This window comes from Serinus canaria, chromosome 7, assembly GCF_022539315.1.
Source record: "Serinus canaria isolate serCan28SL12 chromosome 7, serCan2020, whole genome shotgun sequence".
Classification (NCBI taxonomy): Eukaryota; Metazoa; Chordata; class Aves; order Passeriformes; family Fringillidae; genus Serinus; species Serinus canaria.
Window position 1 is genome coordinate 25,631,076 of NC_066321.1, and position 16,751 is coordinate 25,647,826.

Consider the following 16,751-nt stretch of genomic DNA (forward strand, 5'->3'; position numbering starts at 1 on the left):
CCCTAATAGGGCATTTACTGGTTATTTTTTTTCCTTTTCAAATAGCACATAATAATAATATTTGCAGACACAAAACATCAAACAGCCTCTCCTAACAGTGGCTGCTAAGTCTGAAGCTCTAGCATGGTCTGGATTCCTTATGAGTTTGTTATTCTTTCAGCATATACTGCCTGAGATGGCAAAACAACACTGTTACTGTGTTTGCTGGTATAATGGTACATGCTTTGAGGCATGTAATCAGTGCCCCTATCTAGCAACCAGCCACCAAGGCAGCAGCAAATAGCAGATTATAAAAGTTTTAGGAAAGCTCTTGTGTGGCAAGTGAACAACTGTAGAATTTTCTTGTTATGTTACTTTCACCTGTTTGGTTCAATCAAGTGCTGCAGCAATGTCCTTCCAGTGTCCTCCAGATGCTCACGCCAAGAGACAGGACATACTGGGCCTCACAAACATTGCATTTGGTAAGACAGTTCCCTATAGGTATTTCCACAATTTAGCATCCATCAGTAAACTGCGCCAATCCACAGTCCCTGGTGGTCATGAAACAGGAACTCCTCAAGGCTCCAATAAGTGCAAGGATTAGAGCTGTTGTTGTGTGCTACCTCTCCCTGTCCCTTGAACAGCCAGATAAGCAATGATGAAAAAGATGCCACCAAGAAGGAGGAGCATGGCTGCTCCTGTGGAGGAACACCTCAGATCTGGCCAAGGAAACTGTGATGAAAACATGTCTTGTTGAGAAAGAGAGGCTCATTTTGCCAAGAGGGAGAAAGGCAACAGTATCAGCAGTCAATGCCTGCAGCCTTGGGGCTGCTGTGTTTCTCCCAGCAATTCAATTCACTCCAGCCTGCAGGGAGATTACCTTGTACTTGGAAGTGTCCCAGTTATGAACCAGCCGTGCAGGGATAAGGAAGGTGTCATCCACATGGCAGGTGCTGCAGTAATACCATCCACTGTAGCTGCACACCTTGGCTTTCCCATTGGACAAACCTATGGAGCGCTGACAGCCTAGAGAAAAGAGAGGAGCAAAAGTCTGGGTTTGTACACCAAGCCAGAGATACACTTTCAGGATGGAGTCAGAAAAGTATTCCTCCATCTGAGATCCTTTTAATATTTTATTTATTTTACCCTAAAGACATTTCTCATTCCATAAAAAATTTGAGAAATAAATACCAGTATTCTTGGACTAGCACTGAAAAAGCACTTGGGCGTCCATGACAAAGAGTTTAAACAACAGTCAAAAGATACTTAGCACTTCTCAAAGAAGGCTTGCTTGTGAGATGCTGGGCATTTAAAAGCCATGGCAATCTGAAAACCACTGCCTGAAGCTTGGCCCGGCCACATTCTACTGTATGCTTGCTCCAGAGAGCTCCCATTTTCCCCACAAGAGAATGGGCCAGCACTGCCTGCCTGCAGGAGTGCAAGCCAGCTCCTGCTGACAGCCAGAAGGGATGCTGACTTGGCAGGTAAGACTCAGCCACAGAATTAGCACAGCCAAGGCAAACCACAGTCAGATCATGAATAATAACTGAGCAGCAGTCACACTGAGAATGAGTAGTTCTTGACCAGCAGTAGTGACACAGCTCAGCTCCCAGCAGGGTTTTTTTTCCCCTTACAATTGCATTACTCTGTGTCTTACAAGGTCTGAGGTCTGCCTGACACTTTTTTCACAGCTAGATCCCTTGCCTCTTCCCATGCCCTCTTGCATGGAGTCCCTGGGGAAAAACAATGTATTCAAAAGCTGCTGCTTTAGTTGGAAAGAACTAATGCAGAGATCTCCTTCACCTGACCACCTGTTTTCACAAAACACATAAAAACTCAACATACTTGACACTTCTGTCTTTCAATGGTGATTAAAATGAGCCAAAAGGTTCATATGATATTAGAGTGGATGGCTGAGGACAGACAGCACAGTCACATTAAACAACCTGCTCAGGAAGTGAGGCTAAAAATGTTTGGGTAAGGTACATCAAGATGTCTGTGGTTGTTAACAACACCTCTAGACACAGCTCACATGACAGAATTTCTGCTTGTCCTTCAAATGCCAGTGTCCCCACATGACATTTACAGTTTCAGCCAGAGCACCAGAGCTCCACTCTGGCAGGTGCTGTATGCTCAGATGGTCTCTGCTGCAGCTGGTTAGAAATACTGAGTAGCAGAATCTTTGTACATCACTTTTACTGCAAAAGCAGTGGTTAAACAGAGTTTTTCAGATAGAAGTTAACTGACCAATTGCTTTTGTCAATATAATTAATTTCATGAAGTGTAATTATGTGACTTCTCCAGCTGAAAGCATCTTTTCCCCCAGTAGAAGTTACACTGATTTGAGGAAAGATTACAGGTCAGCTATTCTGGGCATAAACTGAGCTCCTCCTTTCCCACATCAAATGATGTCACCACATCCCCCTCTGCTCTAATAAAAATCATTAGAATAACCTCACCAACACAATTAGCTCATTTCTGCCTCTTTCACACTCCAGAGCCATTTGGCCACTGATTCTCTGCAATACACACTACCAAGTGAATCAGTATGTGACATGTCCTGTTTCCATCTCCTTCTTCCCCTGCCCTCTTGGAAGAAGTAAACATATAAACTGGTCAGCTGATAAAAAAGATATTTATGTTCATATCTTCTCCTTTACTCTTCATAAGACCAGAGCACAAGTATTAACAAGCTCTAGTGGTAAAGCTGTGTCTGAATGCAAAAAGTCTCCCAAGTCAATGTCATTGAAACCTTCTAAACATTCCCCACCACCCAACACTTACTTGTCTGGGGATGAGGATGGGACAGGACATACTGATTTCACCTAACTAGCACCATGCACTCCACTGGCTGCTACCTTGTCTTAATGCCCCACCTCCTGTCTGTTAGACTGAAGGGAAGAATAAGCAAGAGTCCAATTTGAACTGCCAAAATTCTAGCTTAAAACATTTGCAGTTGAGAATGAACCACTTTAGGCCTAATTTCTGGCAGCCTCCTAGAGCCAGAAACTCATTCCAGTCCATGGAGACCATTTTCTCAGGAGAGGAGTGACAAAGCACAGAAATGCTGGGGGGCTTCTCTCCTCTTCCCTATATCCAACCCCTAAGAACTGAAGTCTCCTCTCAGGGTGAGGAGAGTCTCAGCTAGCAATCTTGGATGCCCTTCACCTTCAGAAAGGGTGGTTTTATGAAGGGGAGGAAGTGGAAGAAATTTGTACCCAAGCAGCATGCATTGCTTTCTCCCTTGTTACAGCCCTTTCCTGAGTCTGCATTTCCTCTTCACACCTAGTATTTTTCATTCCTCTTCATATCCTCAAGAAAATACATTCTGCAAGGCTACATAACAGTTGTGTAGCTGGGGTTTGTTAGATGATAATGTGGCTCTGGCATCCACTTTACATCCTCCCCCTACTTTCCAAGCTTTGCTGTTTGAAAATCACCATCTTTTCCATTCCTCTCTGTTGTGATTCATAATGATGGCTATTTCTACAACCCTTTCAAATCAAGTTATCAAAGTACTGATTTTCTTTGATGTTATGCAGTTCAAAGTGGTGTAGTGTGACAAACATATTTCTGTGGCATAGACCACTTATGCTACTTTGTTTTTTTAAGATGGAAAAAAATAGATCAAGAATGAGAGAGAAAGAAGAGCAAGAAGGAATAGCCATTGGCTTAATGACCTGGGAAATCTTGCACCTGGGCTTTCAGGTGCATCAACTTGCCATGATGCTTACCAGAAGCAAAGCTAGTACTGATTCCTGGCTTAAAACTCCTGAGCACATCTCCCAGCAGGACAATCAGATGTAGCTGACCACCTCCAAGATCAATAACACAATTCAACAGGTAGTTTAGAGTTTGGGAAGGGACCATGTTTGCAGAGAGAACATTTAATTGCCTACATAACTAGAGAAAGCACCTTGCAGAGGATGGGAGAAAAAAGCAGCAGAACTTTCACCAAACCTCTCTCAGCTATTCCTGATGCTCACACAGAATATTATCCACATAACATCAGTACAAAGGTCTGGCAAAGCTGGAGCCTAATGCAAAGAGATCATCCCTCCCTAAAGAATGTTATAGAGCAAGCTACAGAGGGAAGAAGTGTAGCTGTAAGGTATACTGTTAGCAAAGAGAGGGAAGGAATCATCCCAAACCTTTCATCATGGAAAATACAACAAAACAGCCTTGGAATCAAGGAAAGAAAATAGGGGTTAGAAAAAATAGCAGCAAGAAAGTGCTCTTGGGCACTGATGAATCTCTCTCAACACGTCTGTGAGCAGAGCAGGAGTATCAACATCAAGAGGCTCATGTCCAAGTGCGAAGCCTTCAGGAGGAAAATAGTACAGAAGGTGAGGTTAAAAAGTTGTAACAAAACTCTCTCCTTGACTTAAGGTGGTAGACTAGCATGGAGGAGGAATGCAAGACCTCTGAACACAATTCCTCTTCTCTGAAGCACGGAAAACACCACTTTCAGGTTGCTGCATACCCTTGTGGTCAAGGAAGACACTCACAACTATCCTTTTTATTCAGATACCTTCCTCTTTAATCTTTTAGCAAGAAAAGACTGGAGCAGCTCCACAGTGAAACTAAGAAAGTGAAAGACCAAATTAGAATCAAGTACACAACTGTTTTCCTTATTCAATAAAGTTCCTTGCTCGGTAACAGGAAAAAGCAAGTCCCTTGTGATTGTGTGCTATAATTAAATCTGTGACAGATTAGCTTAGAAGCTAATTCATTTAGAAACAACATACAATACAAAGAAAAGAAAATGATCCACAGACTTCAAAAGGCTTTCAGCTTGATAAAGGCATAAAGCAGACTAAGCAGAAGGAGCACAGCAACAAATTTTCAGTTTTAGATCAGACATACAACATTGCTCTATCAGCTCAGCAACAACAGAAATAAGGTGAGAATTACTTCAGCTGCTTACCTTTATTCCTGTGCATCTATTCCAATTCAGTCCCCCATGGGAAAACTCAAATTCAGAAGAAAGATACACTAACAATCCAATTCAGTTCTCTCTTATGCCTACCCAGCTTTGCATTACACTTTGTCTTTTTCCCACCATTACCTTCCAGAGCAATTTTATTTCAACTAAATAATTAAAAACTTATAAACCTCCAATCTGACACTACTCACCTTGCCTACATTTTCTGTGAGCTTCTTATGAACTTTAAAAAAAGACAATAAAACTGTGACAGATTAAAGTAAAAAAAAAAAAAAAAATCTGTGTTGAAACCATGTGGGTTTGACCCTATTTACCTAAGCAACATATAAAACTCCTAGCATGTCAGCAATGTACACATCCCACTTTAATTATAAACTAGATCAGCTTCTCCAGAAATAAGGGAAGGTTCACACATCCAAAGGATGGTCCAACTGTTCCAAGTCAATGGAAACCTTGACTATCAGCTACAGCTCAGGACTAAGAGCTAAAATAACAGACCTTCCATCTTCCTTAGCACCATTTGAAGGTACAGTGCCAGTCTCTCTTGTCTTACACATTCCAGCTCAGCTGACTTGGCCTACCAGTGCAGGCTTGGTGGCTCTGGGCTATGGCTCCAGATAGTGACCCATGCACCCTACTGGAGATGTCTCACAGGCACCCAGCTTCAGAGCAGCTCTCCAAAACACAGGAGAGGAATTATCTCCTAGACACCCAGACTTTCTTCAATCAGTAGAGATTGGATTGATGCAGACATCCAATATTTAGATGGCTGGGGGTAGGTGAAGTGACCAAAACCCTTTATACCAGTCATGCTGAATTCACAGAGCTGTGACTTTCTCTGTGAAGATGAACAATCAAGAAAAAAACCCCATGTTGGAAACAAGTCAAATTCTAAGAGTTATATTCTTCCCAGTGAATATGCTCTAAGGAAATTACAAACAGCTTTGAAGACATACTTTACACATTAGCTGTTGTTTGTGACCCTTTTAACACATGGCCAGTTTGCATTCTCCTATTCCATATTTTCAAATCTTTCCCTGTGTTTGCAGGACAACAGTGCTGAGGAATAACACCATACACCTCAAACTAATCTGGTTTTCTTTTCCCCATACCCTTAAAGGATTATTTTCTGCAGTATCTGGTGCTTTGCTGAGACTCTGAAGTGCTCCCTGACAGAAGGAAATGGGATCTACCACGAAATGACTTATTAGTAGGATTCAGGAATTCACCAGCTCTTGGGTCAGGAATGGGAACTGAACACACCCTCTGGGCCAGCTCTTGAAGCCTGCCTGCCAGCTAGAAGTGAGGAGATAATGTAAGCATAATTAATAATGGCATTCCCACTCGTAGAGTCAATTACATTCATACTTGGTTCTACATACTGAGAAGGCAGAGCAGAGAACAGAGCAAAGAGCAGGCCAGCCATTTGTGTGATCAGAACAAACACTGCTGCCAACACCTTCAGCCAGGTCATTCAGCAACATGAGTCTCTACTTAACCCAGTTTTCATTTCTGCTCTGCAGTTAGTTTGAAGACCACTTACCCCTGCACTGCTCTCTCCTTGACTCACACTGAAGGCTACCTGGTTTGCCAGGTTTCATTTATTTGATACAGCATTAGCATACCTAGAAATAACCAGCTCTGTTTCTGTTTGAATACACAACTGGTTTTGTATCTCCTTTTAACAGAAGGAACAGCTGTGCAGTAAGTGTGGTTACACATTTTTACCAATGCTAGTTGGCTGAATTTCTTCTTGGACACTCACCACTACCACAGCAGTGCCTTGGGCACATGCACTATCCAGTTTTACACAGCACAGTACATGTCAGAGACTAGAGATGTTGCAGAAGGCCAGACTGAGAATCTAAACTCTTCCTAGCAGGTGGCAGGTGGTTTGTTCTGTAATTTCTTCTCTGTTGACCCTGATTTGATCCACATGCAATAGTTTTGCAATAATACACTGCTTTGGCATGTGACAGAAGAGGGAAAGCCTTGCCAACACACACACAAATGCCTCAGTTTTGCAGCAGTGGACTGACCCTAAAGCAGCCATTTTCCTTCAGTGTTTGTCCCTCAGGGCTGCACATCTGCAAGGACATTCTGATGCCAAACAAATGCAGAGTGCACTTCACAGGATTTTTTTTTTTCAGAGCAGCATTAGGAGGGGCTCCCTGTGATGCTGGCTTCTGTGACACCTCCAAGATGCACACATCTTTGCTACCTCTCCTCTGTTAAATTTTGTTAGAACAGTCAGGTAGATCCAAATTTTATGGGGCAAGAGAAGAACTGAGCCAACAGCATTGGAACATAACCTTTGCTTTCTTAGGAAACTAAATTAACAGCCATGGCCCAAACCAACTCAGGAACCTGGTATAAACTGTAACTGCAGAGAAGGTGCTCTGCAGACACCTGAAAAATACTTCCTTTTGTGCAGATGTAGCTTTTTTCCATCTCAACAAAGGTGAGACTTGGACATTTAGACTGCCTGGTTTGGGCATTCTTTTCTTTGAACTCTACGCCAAAAGGTCCCTCAAGACTAGTTTCATACAACAAATGGACCAAAAAGGTCCCCAGACAACCAAGAGTTCTTTGGGGGTAGTGGAACTCATACCTAGCACCCACAAGCCAGGAAGAAACAAGGCATAGCCAAGAAGAGCCTGTGCTTACAGGAGAGACACGTTCACACCCAGCAGAACTGAGCTCACAATAGTACAATAAATTAGCACATCCTGAAAACCTGCAGGGTTGTTGACAGGGACAGATTAGAGCAATGGGGTCACCTATCCCCACAGAGGCAGAAAAGGCACCCCTCAAGGCTGCCAGGGGGAATATGTAGATTCATCAGCCAAGACAGCTGGATCAGCAGTTCCTCTTGCAGGGCTGAGACAAAGAAGTCAAACACCAGTTGATTGCCAAGTGCACATCAGGGCACAGAACAGGCACTGAACTGATCAAGTACTTATCTAAACTGCACTTCCAGGCAGCAGCAGGCCAACTCCAAACCAAATCCCATGAAGGAGAAAATCTCACTCTGTGGAGGTGCCAGCCAAATCCCAGGAGGGTGAAGGATCCAACTTCTACCAGACAAAGCTGATAGTTTTCACTGTCACTTCCTCTAGTCATGCCATCCTAGAACTGCATTGAGGAACTCATCTTATCAATGAAGGTTTAAATGGCCTCTGTGAGCATAACTGATCACTGATAAACACCTTTAATCAACCCAAGTACGTGATATCTCCCAATCTTTGTCCAAAATGAGCTGTCACGTGGCAAAGCACTGTGGCCCAGCAAACTCGTGTTTTGAAACATGTAGGTCCACTGCAAAAAAAGTGCTCCCTGCTACACAAATTCCAGTCACCCTTGTTTGGAAACACTCCCCCCACTCCTGCCAACAAGTCAGTCACTTTGTTTAAACATGGTGCATTTTCCAAATACTAACTTAGACTACGTATTTTTCTGCTCAGCTGGTTTAGCAATCCCACTAGCTAGCAGTGGAAGTTTTACTTTTAAATGAATAGAAATAGGGCCTGAAAGTCACATACAAGACTAGAAGACTAAAGCCTAAAGTGAAGATACCTAAACAATAGAACCTTTACAGTGCAAAACATTCCAAGGGGATTTTACAGAGTCTCAAATACAGGGAAGGTAAAAAGCTGCTGAAGCCTTGGAAGAAAGAGATCAATTGAAATGAAACCAAGCACAAAACAAATACAGCACTTAGAAAAAGCACAATCCTAAAAGCCCTGGACAGGTGAGAACAATGGTTATTCAGAGCTAAAATGTGACAGGAGTGCTAAAAACCTTCCAAAGGACCTTATGGTATTTTATTTTTGTGCTGTATTTTCTAGATTTATCCTCTAGCATTTTTATTTCAGTGACATGCTACAAAGTAAGTGTTGGGTGTAATGATGGTTCACTAAGTATTTGCTAAATTCAAGGATGCTTTTCAACTATCTGTATTTGAGAAGTTTCAACTTTAAGGCTTTTTGAGAAGTTGAACAAAGTTGATATTGCACATGACGATTTTGTTTTGTTTTTAAATTACACTTGCTGGCTTGCAATCTATTAGGAAATACTTTCTTTTCACTAAGGGGTGTGGGGGGGAAAGCAGAATTTTATTTTTACTGCAATAGGGACTGATTGCAGACCAAGGGGCTGAGATAGAGCAGAGGGTACATGACCCGTGCATGTCGCACTGGGCTGTCCCCCAGCTACACACAGGATCACAGCACTCGGTGCAGAATGATTCCTTGCAAGACAACAGCTCTCCACCTGCTGCTTCATTTGACAGGGCTGCAAGCTCAGGAAATAGCAAAATAGCACATTTAGTAAGCCTGGCTTCTCTGCACCTAGTGTGGAGCTCAGCCAGCCAAGTCATTCAAGCCCTAATAGCAGTATTTATCGTTTTGGCAAGGGAGGGGACATGGAGAAGCAGGGAGGAAAAGACAGAAGGCACCTTAGAAGAGGAGCAGGGAAAACCACACAGACAAATGAAAGCGTGCAGAGCGCATTTTCCAGAGGCAGAAATTCCCACATCCATTAGGACTCGCTGTCTAAGTAACAGAGTTCCTGGCAGACACAACTGACTTCTCTGGAAAAAATATCTGCTTTAATAAAGGACAGGGGGAAAGAAAACAAAAGGTGAAACAGAAGAGAGCCATCAAAAGAACAGGAGCTATGCAAAAACAGGAGGCAAAGGCAAAGGCCATTTGTCTTCCCCATCCATAGAAAAGTGATGCCACAAGACAAGGAAATAACGATAGTGAAGGCCTGGGGATATTTGCTCCTTACAGACCTCCAGGAGAAATGCTTACCTTTCCCTCGATGCCCTTCTCTAAGCCAAAAATATAAATAATGGCCACAAAAATTAAAAGAGTTTATAAACTCCCTGCCTCTCCACTGCTAATCAGTGGCCTGTTCATTTATTTTTTATCAGATTACAACAAGCAATGCTCTGCCCTCTGCAGTAAAACAGAGTTAGAAATGTGGAGAAAAGCTTTTGTATCTGCTGATCAAGCAAAAGAACTTTTTCCCAACTGCCCTTCTGACTCCAGGGTATCAACACTTTGTCCTCCCTGCCCCATGACTGCATCTGACACCACTGCCCTGGCTCCTATCACGCGTTGAAAAGTGCTAGCCAGACTCCAAGATAAACCTGTCAATAGCGAGGCACAGACATTCACATTCCTCCCTACCTGCTTGTGAATATCAGCTGTTTGTCTGGGACCAATTCCTTAAAAAGCTTTTACTGAGGGAGAAAAGGAAGGGGGATGCCGAGAGCATTTCAAACAGGAAAAAAAAAAACCAAAAAAAAAAAAAAAAAAACACAACCAGGGAGGGGAACCCCACAAAGACTGCAAAGAGAAAATAAATTTTAAAAAGCCTGTCCCCATCAGGTCCTCCCAGCAACCTTCTTTATCAGAGGTTCATTGTCAATCAATTAGCCAAGGCAGCAGGGGTCTGTAGGAAGGGGGGTAGCTCGAGAGACAATGGTCTGCCCTGTTGTATTACTATTTAATCGCTTTTCCTAAATAAATAAAGCAGCCCTGAGGTGCTGTCATGTCAAGGGAATTTATAACAAAAAACCCCTTCATTTTTCATTGGTCATTACTTTTCCTTCCCTCCCACCCCTGCAGGACTAGAGAGGGTTATTACTGTAGCCGTAAGTTCCATCTTTGTGCTGCTCGCCTTTGATTCCCACTCGGACCTTGCCACTTTCTGGCACTAATTTGTCAGGCTGAACAAAGGAGGGATTTGTACCTCCTGTAAGGTCTCAATTAGGAAAGGCTTCTGCTGTATTATGTGCCATTGGGACAGGACACAAAGACGGTAATTACAGGAATTTGCACTAAATGGCTGAAGAATTCACAGCAAAACTTTTCTTCCTCCCCCCTCCTCATCTTTCTGCAAGCTTACCCCTCCCAGCAGCCCTGGGGAAAGCCGCTCTCAATGCCTGCGAGCCGTAATTACCAACAGCAGGCCCCTGAGGTTAAACAGCAGCCCAGGCTGAACGGCACAACTGCCTGCAGGGAGCAAAGAACAGCGAGACAGGCTCAGCCTGCCCCTGGGCCTCCCCAGAACAAACCTGTCTGAGCCAAACGAGTTTCCCCAGCTTCTCCCAGTTATAACTAAAATTATTTCTTTCTCTGCACCATGGTAACAGCTCCAAGCTCCAGCTGGTCCTAAGGGTCTCAGGAATGGCAAAGGAGTGGCTCCTGCAGAAAGTGCTGAGAATCCCCATCCTCGGGGACAGATCCCAGTGACCAGCTTCCCACAGACCCACCACAACTCAAGAAGAGTTTCTCTGCACAAGAATATTTGTTCAGTTTGGCAGACTAAAAGGAGACCACAGGAGTATTGGGAATGCCTCAGGTGTCTCAGGAAAAGACACCATGCAACCCTGGTCAGAGCACCTCATTTTTGTGGGAATACATGAACGAGTGGATATTAACCATCCCATGTCTGGGAGAGGGAATCCACCCTTTCCCAGAGAAAAGTCTGCTCCCATTCTACATAAAGCAAAACTAAAACCTGTTTCACATTGGAGACATGTATTTGTTGCCATCCCAGGGCCTGATCCTGTTTTAGAGGAGGTAGTTGAAAGTATTCACTTGAAACTCTCCTGAACCTCAGTCACAAGATCAGGCAAAATATAAAAGAAATTACATTAAGTCATACAAATGTGGCCAAGAACAGAGCTGAATTCAGGGAGAAGCCCAAATACTGCGACCAAATCATTAACTGCAATGATGCCAACCTTCATGATGCTCCAGCTGCCAGCTGGATGACATGCACTGTGGAGAGACGAGCAGGAAGATGACCTGCAGGTGGCTATCAGAGAAGGACAAATCCAACTGCACCCACAGACAATTCTGAGGGCAGTCCAGTACTTCTAGGGCCCAGGTCTCCCCTGAAAGGCATTGAGGCCAGCCAGCAGGTCCTGGGCCCAAACAGATGCTCCCTAGAGTTGTCATGTTCCAGAGCAACATAAGAACCGCACCCCAAAGCAGCATGGAGAGGAGGCAGGACCATCGCAGCTCCCATAATACAAGAGAAAAAGTCTCCAAAAGAGCTGCTTCTGCTTGAGCTGACAATTTCTACGGGAGTGTAACTAAAGCAAGTCAGAGACTAAGGATAAAGTGCCCAAATTTGCTCTACACAGGTGCCCTTGCTAAAGTAAAATGACAATATACTGCATTCAAACATGATCTCTCTATTTTCACTTCCTTCCCAAACTGGATAAAAACATGATCTTGCCTATAGGACTAGAGTCAGACAACAAATTCAACCCCCTTTGATTCTGCACCACCTTTACGGTGTCCAGAATCAAGAAAACAGCTCAGCCCCCCTGCAAGGCAGCCCTGGCCCATGTAGTGGTGTGTGTGCAAGATCTGTTTCAGCACTGCTCATCAAAAGCAGATGAACCTCTGAATATCCCATAGGTTTTTCTCCACAGCTGACACAGAGAAAGGCTAACTACAGCCACAGTGAGAGGCAGGGAACAGCTGTGCTGCTAACATACACATGCTCTTTCAAGCTATTTTCTTTTTCTGTGGAGGGGATGTAGGTGCAGATGCTGCAACCTGGCTGCTCACCTGCACACTTGAAGCTCTGAACTGTGAGCCCTCTCTCTAGAGACAGCGTGGTCAGGATGCTCAGGAAACTGGTGGTCACAGACTGGCGCTTGCTCTTTCTCAGGTCATTTCCAAAGGGCCGATCTCCAGGTTTGTTCCTGAGCGTGACCTGTGGGTTCTGAGTCAAACTTCGAGTAGCATTGGCTGCTGCCTTCAGTGCCTCCATCCACTCCTGGGCCCTCTGCCGCGTCTCTGCGCGCAGGCGCAGCACGTCCTGGGGGAAAATGACCTGAAAGCAAGAGTCACAGCCATCCTGAGCGTCTGTCTGGACTGACAGGCACACATCCACATTGTAGCTCAGCAGGGGATCTTCATCAAGCCTACCAGGCTGGAACGCCATGAGATAAGACCTGTTCAAGACAAAAGTAAATGCCTTCCAGTTATTCTGGACAGTTAATCTGTAAAGAGTCCCTGATTTCAGAATATTTTGGTACTCTTTAGTGTTTTCAGTCAAATTCATGGATAGGAAGAGCTCCATAGGCTTCTCTAATAATCCATTAGTTTGAGAAAGGTCGCTGTTATTTTCAGGCTTTGGCACGTTCTCCAGTTTCTCCTGCTGTCTTGAAAAAGCAGGCCCAGAAGCATGCACCGCTTCCCAAAGTTTCTGTCCCCAGTCCAAAGTCTCCCAGGAGGACTCTGCCTTCAGCTGCAGCTGTGAGCTGTCTGACAGGACAGTGTCCACCACCTTGGTTTCAATGCCACCAGTAACAAGGACCCTCTGAAAACGCATGAGTGGATAGATGGTGGGAAGAGTCTGGTTGCCACTGCTGTCCAAGCAATACAGGTACAGTTTGTACTGAGAGAGTTCAGCGTAACAGGTTTGCCAGTAGCTGTCATTGTCTCTTCTAACTTCCAAGTATCCCTTCTTCAGAAGATTTGAGAACACTGTCTTGTGTTCTGGAGGGAAAAAAATTAGAATATTAAGATTTTTTTTAAAATTATCTCAAATTACTACATCATTCTGGCTTCTGCTTCTCTCCTACCTATACATGGCATATCTGAAGATAGCATCACAGAGAGAATCTTTATGTAATAGGTTATAGTTATCAAACACAAGCACTAACTCTACTTTTGAGCCACCAAGAATACAGCACTTTTTTACCCAGAGGTATCAAAACACCTTACAAAAAGGAACAAAGAAACAGAGGGACAGAAAAACAAAGCAATTTTATTGAGATATCCAGGACAACAGTGGCAGAGCAACAAAACACTGCAGGTCTCCCAGAACCTAGTCCAGAAGTAGACAATAATATCAAATAATCTATCGACAGCTAAAATAAGATTTTAACAGTGAAAAACACATAAAAATTAAAACACCTTACCCTCTCTTCCCTGGTCCTTCCCAGGCTCACCTTCATGTTTTCACACACACCACTTCTGCCTGCCTCATCTTAAGCAGCTCAGAAGGAAAGGGCATAGTGGCATCTGGTCAGCTCCTCTCTGCTGCTCCTTCCTTCTCACACCTTTGCCCTGCTCCAGCATGGTCCTCTCCAGGGGCTGCAGTCCTTCAGGTTAAATGTACCCCTGCATGAGCTCTCTGTGGCCACAGTTCCTTCAGGAAATCTCACATTCTCCCGCATGGGGTCCCACATGGGCCTGCAGGGAGATCCTGCTCCACCACGCTCTCCCTGGGCTGGAGCACATTCTCATCCTCTGACCCTCAGCTGCTCTTGACACAGCTGCCAGTGCTGTGCCCTTTCTGAGAGGTGTTCTGCCAAAGAGGCCCCACCTGTGGCTGATGGGCACAGCTGTGTCCTGCTGCCAGCACTGCGTGCAGCACCTGGCACCTGCACGGACCCGGTAAGTGCAGACCTGTGCCCGACACAGCAGTTTCCTACCACATTCCAGCATCACCTGGGAGCAGAACATTTTGTGCAGCTCTGTTTACTCTGAAGTTTTGCTGATTTATGAGAATCAGGTTCAGGAGTAGCAGACATGACCAAAAATGAAAAGTAAGAGGCTGCCCTGATGGATTCAAATACACACACCTGAGCACTTCAGGTGCTCTGGAGCAGACCACTTCACAAACCCCAGCCCAAGGCAAAGCTGAGGGGAATCTTCTTCATCCACAGAAAACCAGCCATGCACAAGTCACTCCAAGCACTAAAGTGATGCAAATTTAAAGGAATTATCTAAAGCATTTCTGAGTTTTAAAAAAAGGTTTCCATACAAAATTTGTTCCAATCTGATTTTCACCATTTTAGCCACCACAGGCAAGATTCATATATTCACCTTGGGCTAGGACTGTGGCTCTAGGCAATTTTTGTTGGTCCCTGTAAAAATTCAGAGGCATTCACTGCTATACTGTAATACCAACTGCAACACTTGGCACCCCAAAACAACGCAGGCCTGAGGAACAAACTCCTACTCCCATTGGAGTTTTACTTCACCCTTCCAGTAAGGGTACCTGTGCTGGGTCTTGACTTGCAAACAGTGACAGAATTAGAAGACACAAGTAAAGGTTTCTGTTTCTAATTGTCTATCTCCCTTACAGTCTGCTATTCCTGGCACAGGAGCAAGGTGGCCACCTGAAACAGCTCCTCATCCACTGCCCAGCAAATTAGGTCACCACAAAATCAGCATCAACTGACTTTAACACACAGCATTACAGACCACAGCAAGACAAGAGCTGGTCTCCTCAAGATTTCCACCCTGGGGCTGATGGCCTTTGAAACAGGGATAGCTGGAGGCATAAAACATTTTCAGTATCTCAGCTTAACCAGTTACACTCATGTCAACAGGCCACACTCTAACAAGCTTTAGACATCATCTCTGAGCATACCAAGGATTTCTGCAACGCAGAGCTAAGAGAACATTAAACATCTAGACTGGATGAAGCTTGGAAACAAAACAAAAGTATAGAAACTACATCCTTGTGTGTACTGGGCTTCCCAGCTAATGTGGCCAAGATTGCTGGCCAAACTGCCTTCACCACTGCTGGATAAGGGGTGAGTCTGTCTGTCCTCCTGGAGAACAAGATGAGTCAGGGACTCTTGAGTATTAGAGGAGCTTGCTGTCCAGGAGCTTCTGATACCAGCTGGGGCAACCTTGGGCTGTAACCTTCATTCTAAGAAAATGCTCCTGCCTTGGGCTGCAAGATCTCCTGTAGCTAATTCTCAGTTTCTTCTCTGGGCAGGAGAAAGAATCAGAATAGCAGCAGTGTAAAAGCTTTTGCCAGCTCTTCAGCAAAGACCAACTTTTAAGGATTTTTAAGGATTAAGCTCCAGTTAAACTTGATGAACATAAACTTCATTAACATATATGAAAATTAATTGCTTGATATACTTAATGGAAATCTCATGGGGGTTAAAAATGGGGGAAGGATGCTACCTTGCAGCTCCCCTAACAAAAAGGAGGCTCTTAGGTTTCACCTTGACAACTCAGCCTCAGCTTCCCCATTTACCCATATACTCAGAAGGGAGCCTCTTTCAACACCATGTTCAAAGGACTCCATCTACAGAGATTTCCTGCAGATATGGCAAAAACCATAACAACAATTTTAAAAATTGCTATTTTGGCACTAGGTCTAAAAAGGTCAGTATAACTATACCTTGTATATCAATAAACTACTCGAGGGTATTTCAGCTAAATATGAAAACTGAAAGCCTAATCTATAACCCCAAATGGTAGAGAAAAAGCACACTTTGATAGCCCAAATGGAGAGATGTGCACACACATGGACACACTGAAAGAGAACCAATTTTGTTCACCGTACATCTCTGGCCCTGACATTCATTAGTATTTCTGCACTAACTCAAAAGCCATTAATTTCTCTGAAACCCACACTAATCCCTTTGTAGTGCAGATAATGGACAGCCATTCTAGAGTCATCTTCCCTTTCTATTAATCCAATCAGGGAGGCAGCGCTTCTGCAGCTCCAACTGCAATCTCTCTCGCTTCCATCAAGTACAGATGACTGTTCAAGCTTCTCCATAATAAGACAACTCATAACCTTCCCCCAGCCACCCCTCCTTCATCCACACACAGGTTTGCCTGTCTTTTGTTGAGTTAGAGAAAGGCTATCTCTCCCTGTCTTTCACAGAGGCACCCCCCTCTCCCTCCTTCACGCCACTCCTTCCCTTCAAGCTCTGTGAAATCGGCTCCAATGGCTCTGGCTCAAACTGGGACAGAACCAGCAGCCACCTTGATTAACATTCAAATGCCTCGTATTGTTTAGGGCAGGGCAATAGATG

At 44.2% G+C, this 16,751-nt stretch overlaps 1 protein-coding gene across 8 annotated transcripts in view; it reads right to left on the reverse strand.

Annotated features, from left to right (window-relative positions):
* Positions 1–16,751, reverse strand: part of PLEKHM3 (pleckstrin homology domain containing M3) — a 92,862-nt gene that overhangs the window by 63,169 nt on the left and 12,942 nt on the right. For all 8 annotated transcript variants that reach the window (XR_003946355.2, XR_007777963.1, XM_050976842.1 and 5 more), the window contains 2 exons: positions 12,520–13,455; positions 860–1,005 (listed from right to left, as the gene is read on the reverse strand). Coding sequence is in view for 6 of the 8 variants with exons in the window: in XM_050976842.1 (XP_050832799.1) it covers positions 860–1,005; positions 12,520–13,455 (1,082 nt within the window). In the remaining 2 variants the exon portion in view is untranslated. The remainder of the gene's footprint in view (positions 1–859; positions 1,006–12,519; positions 13,456–16,751) is intronic.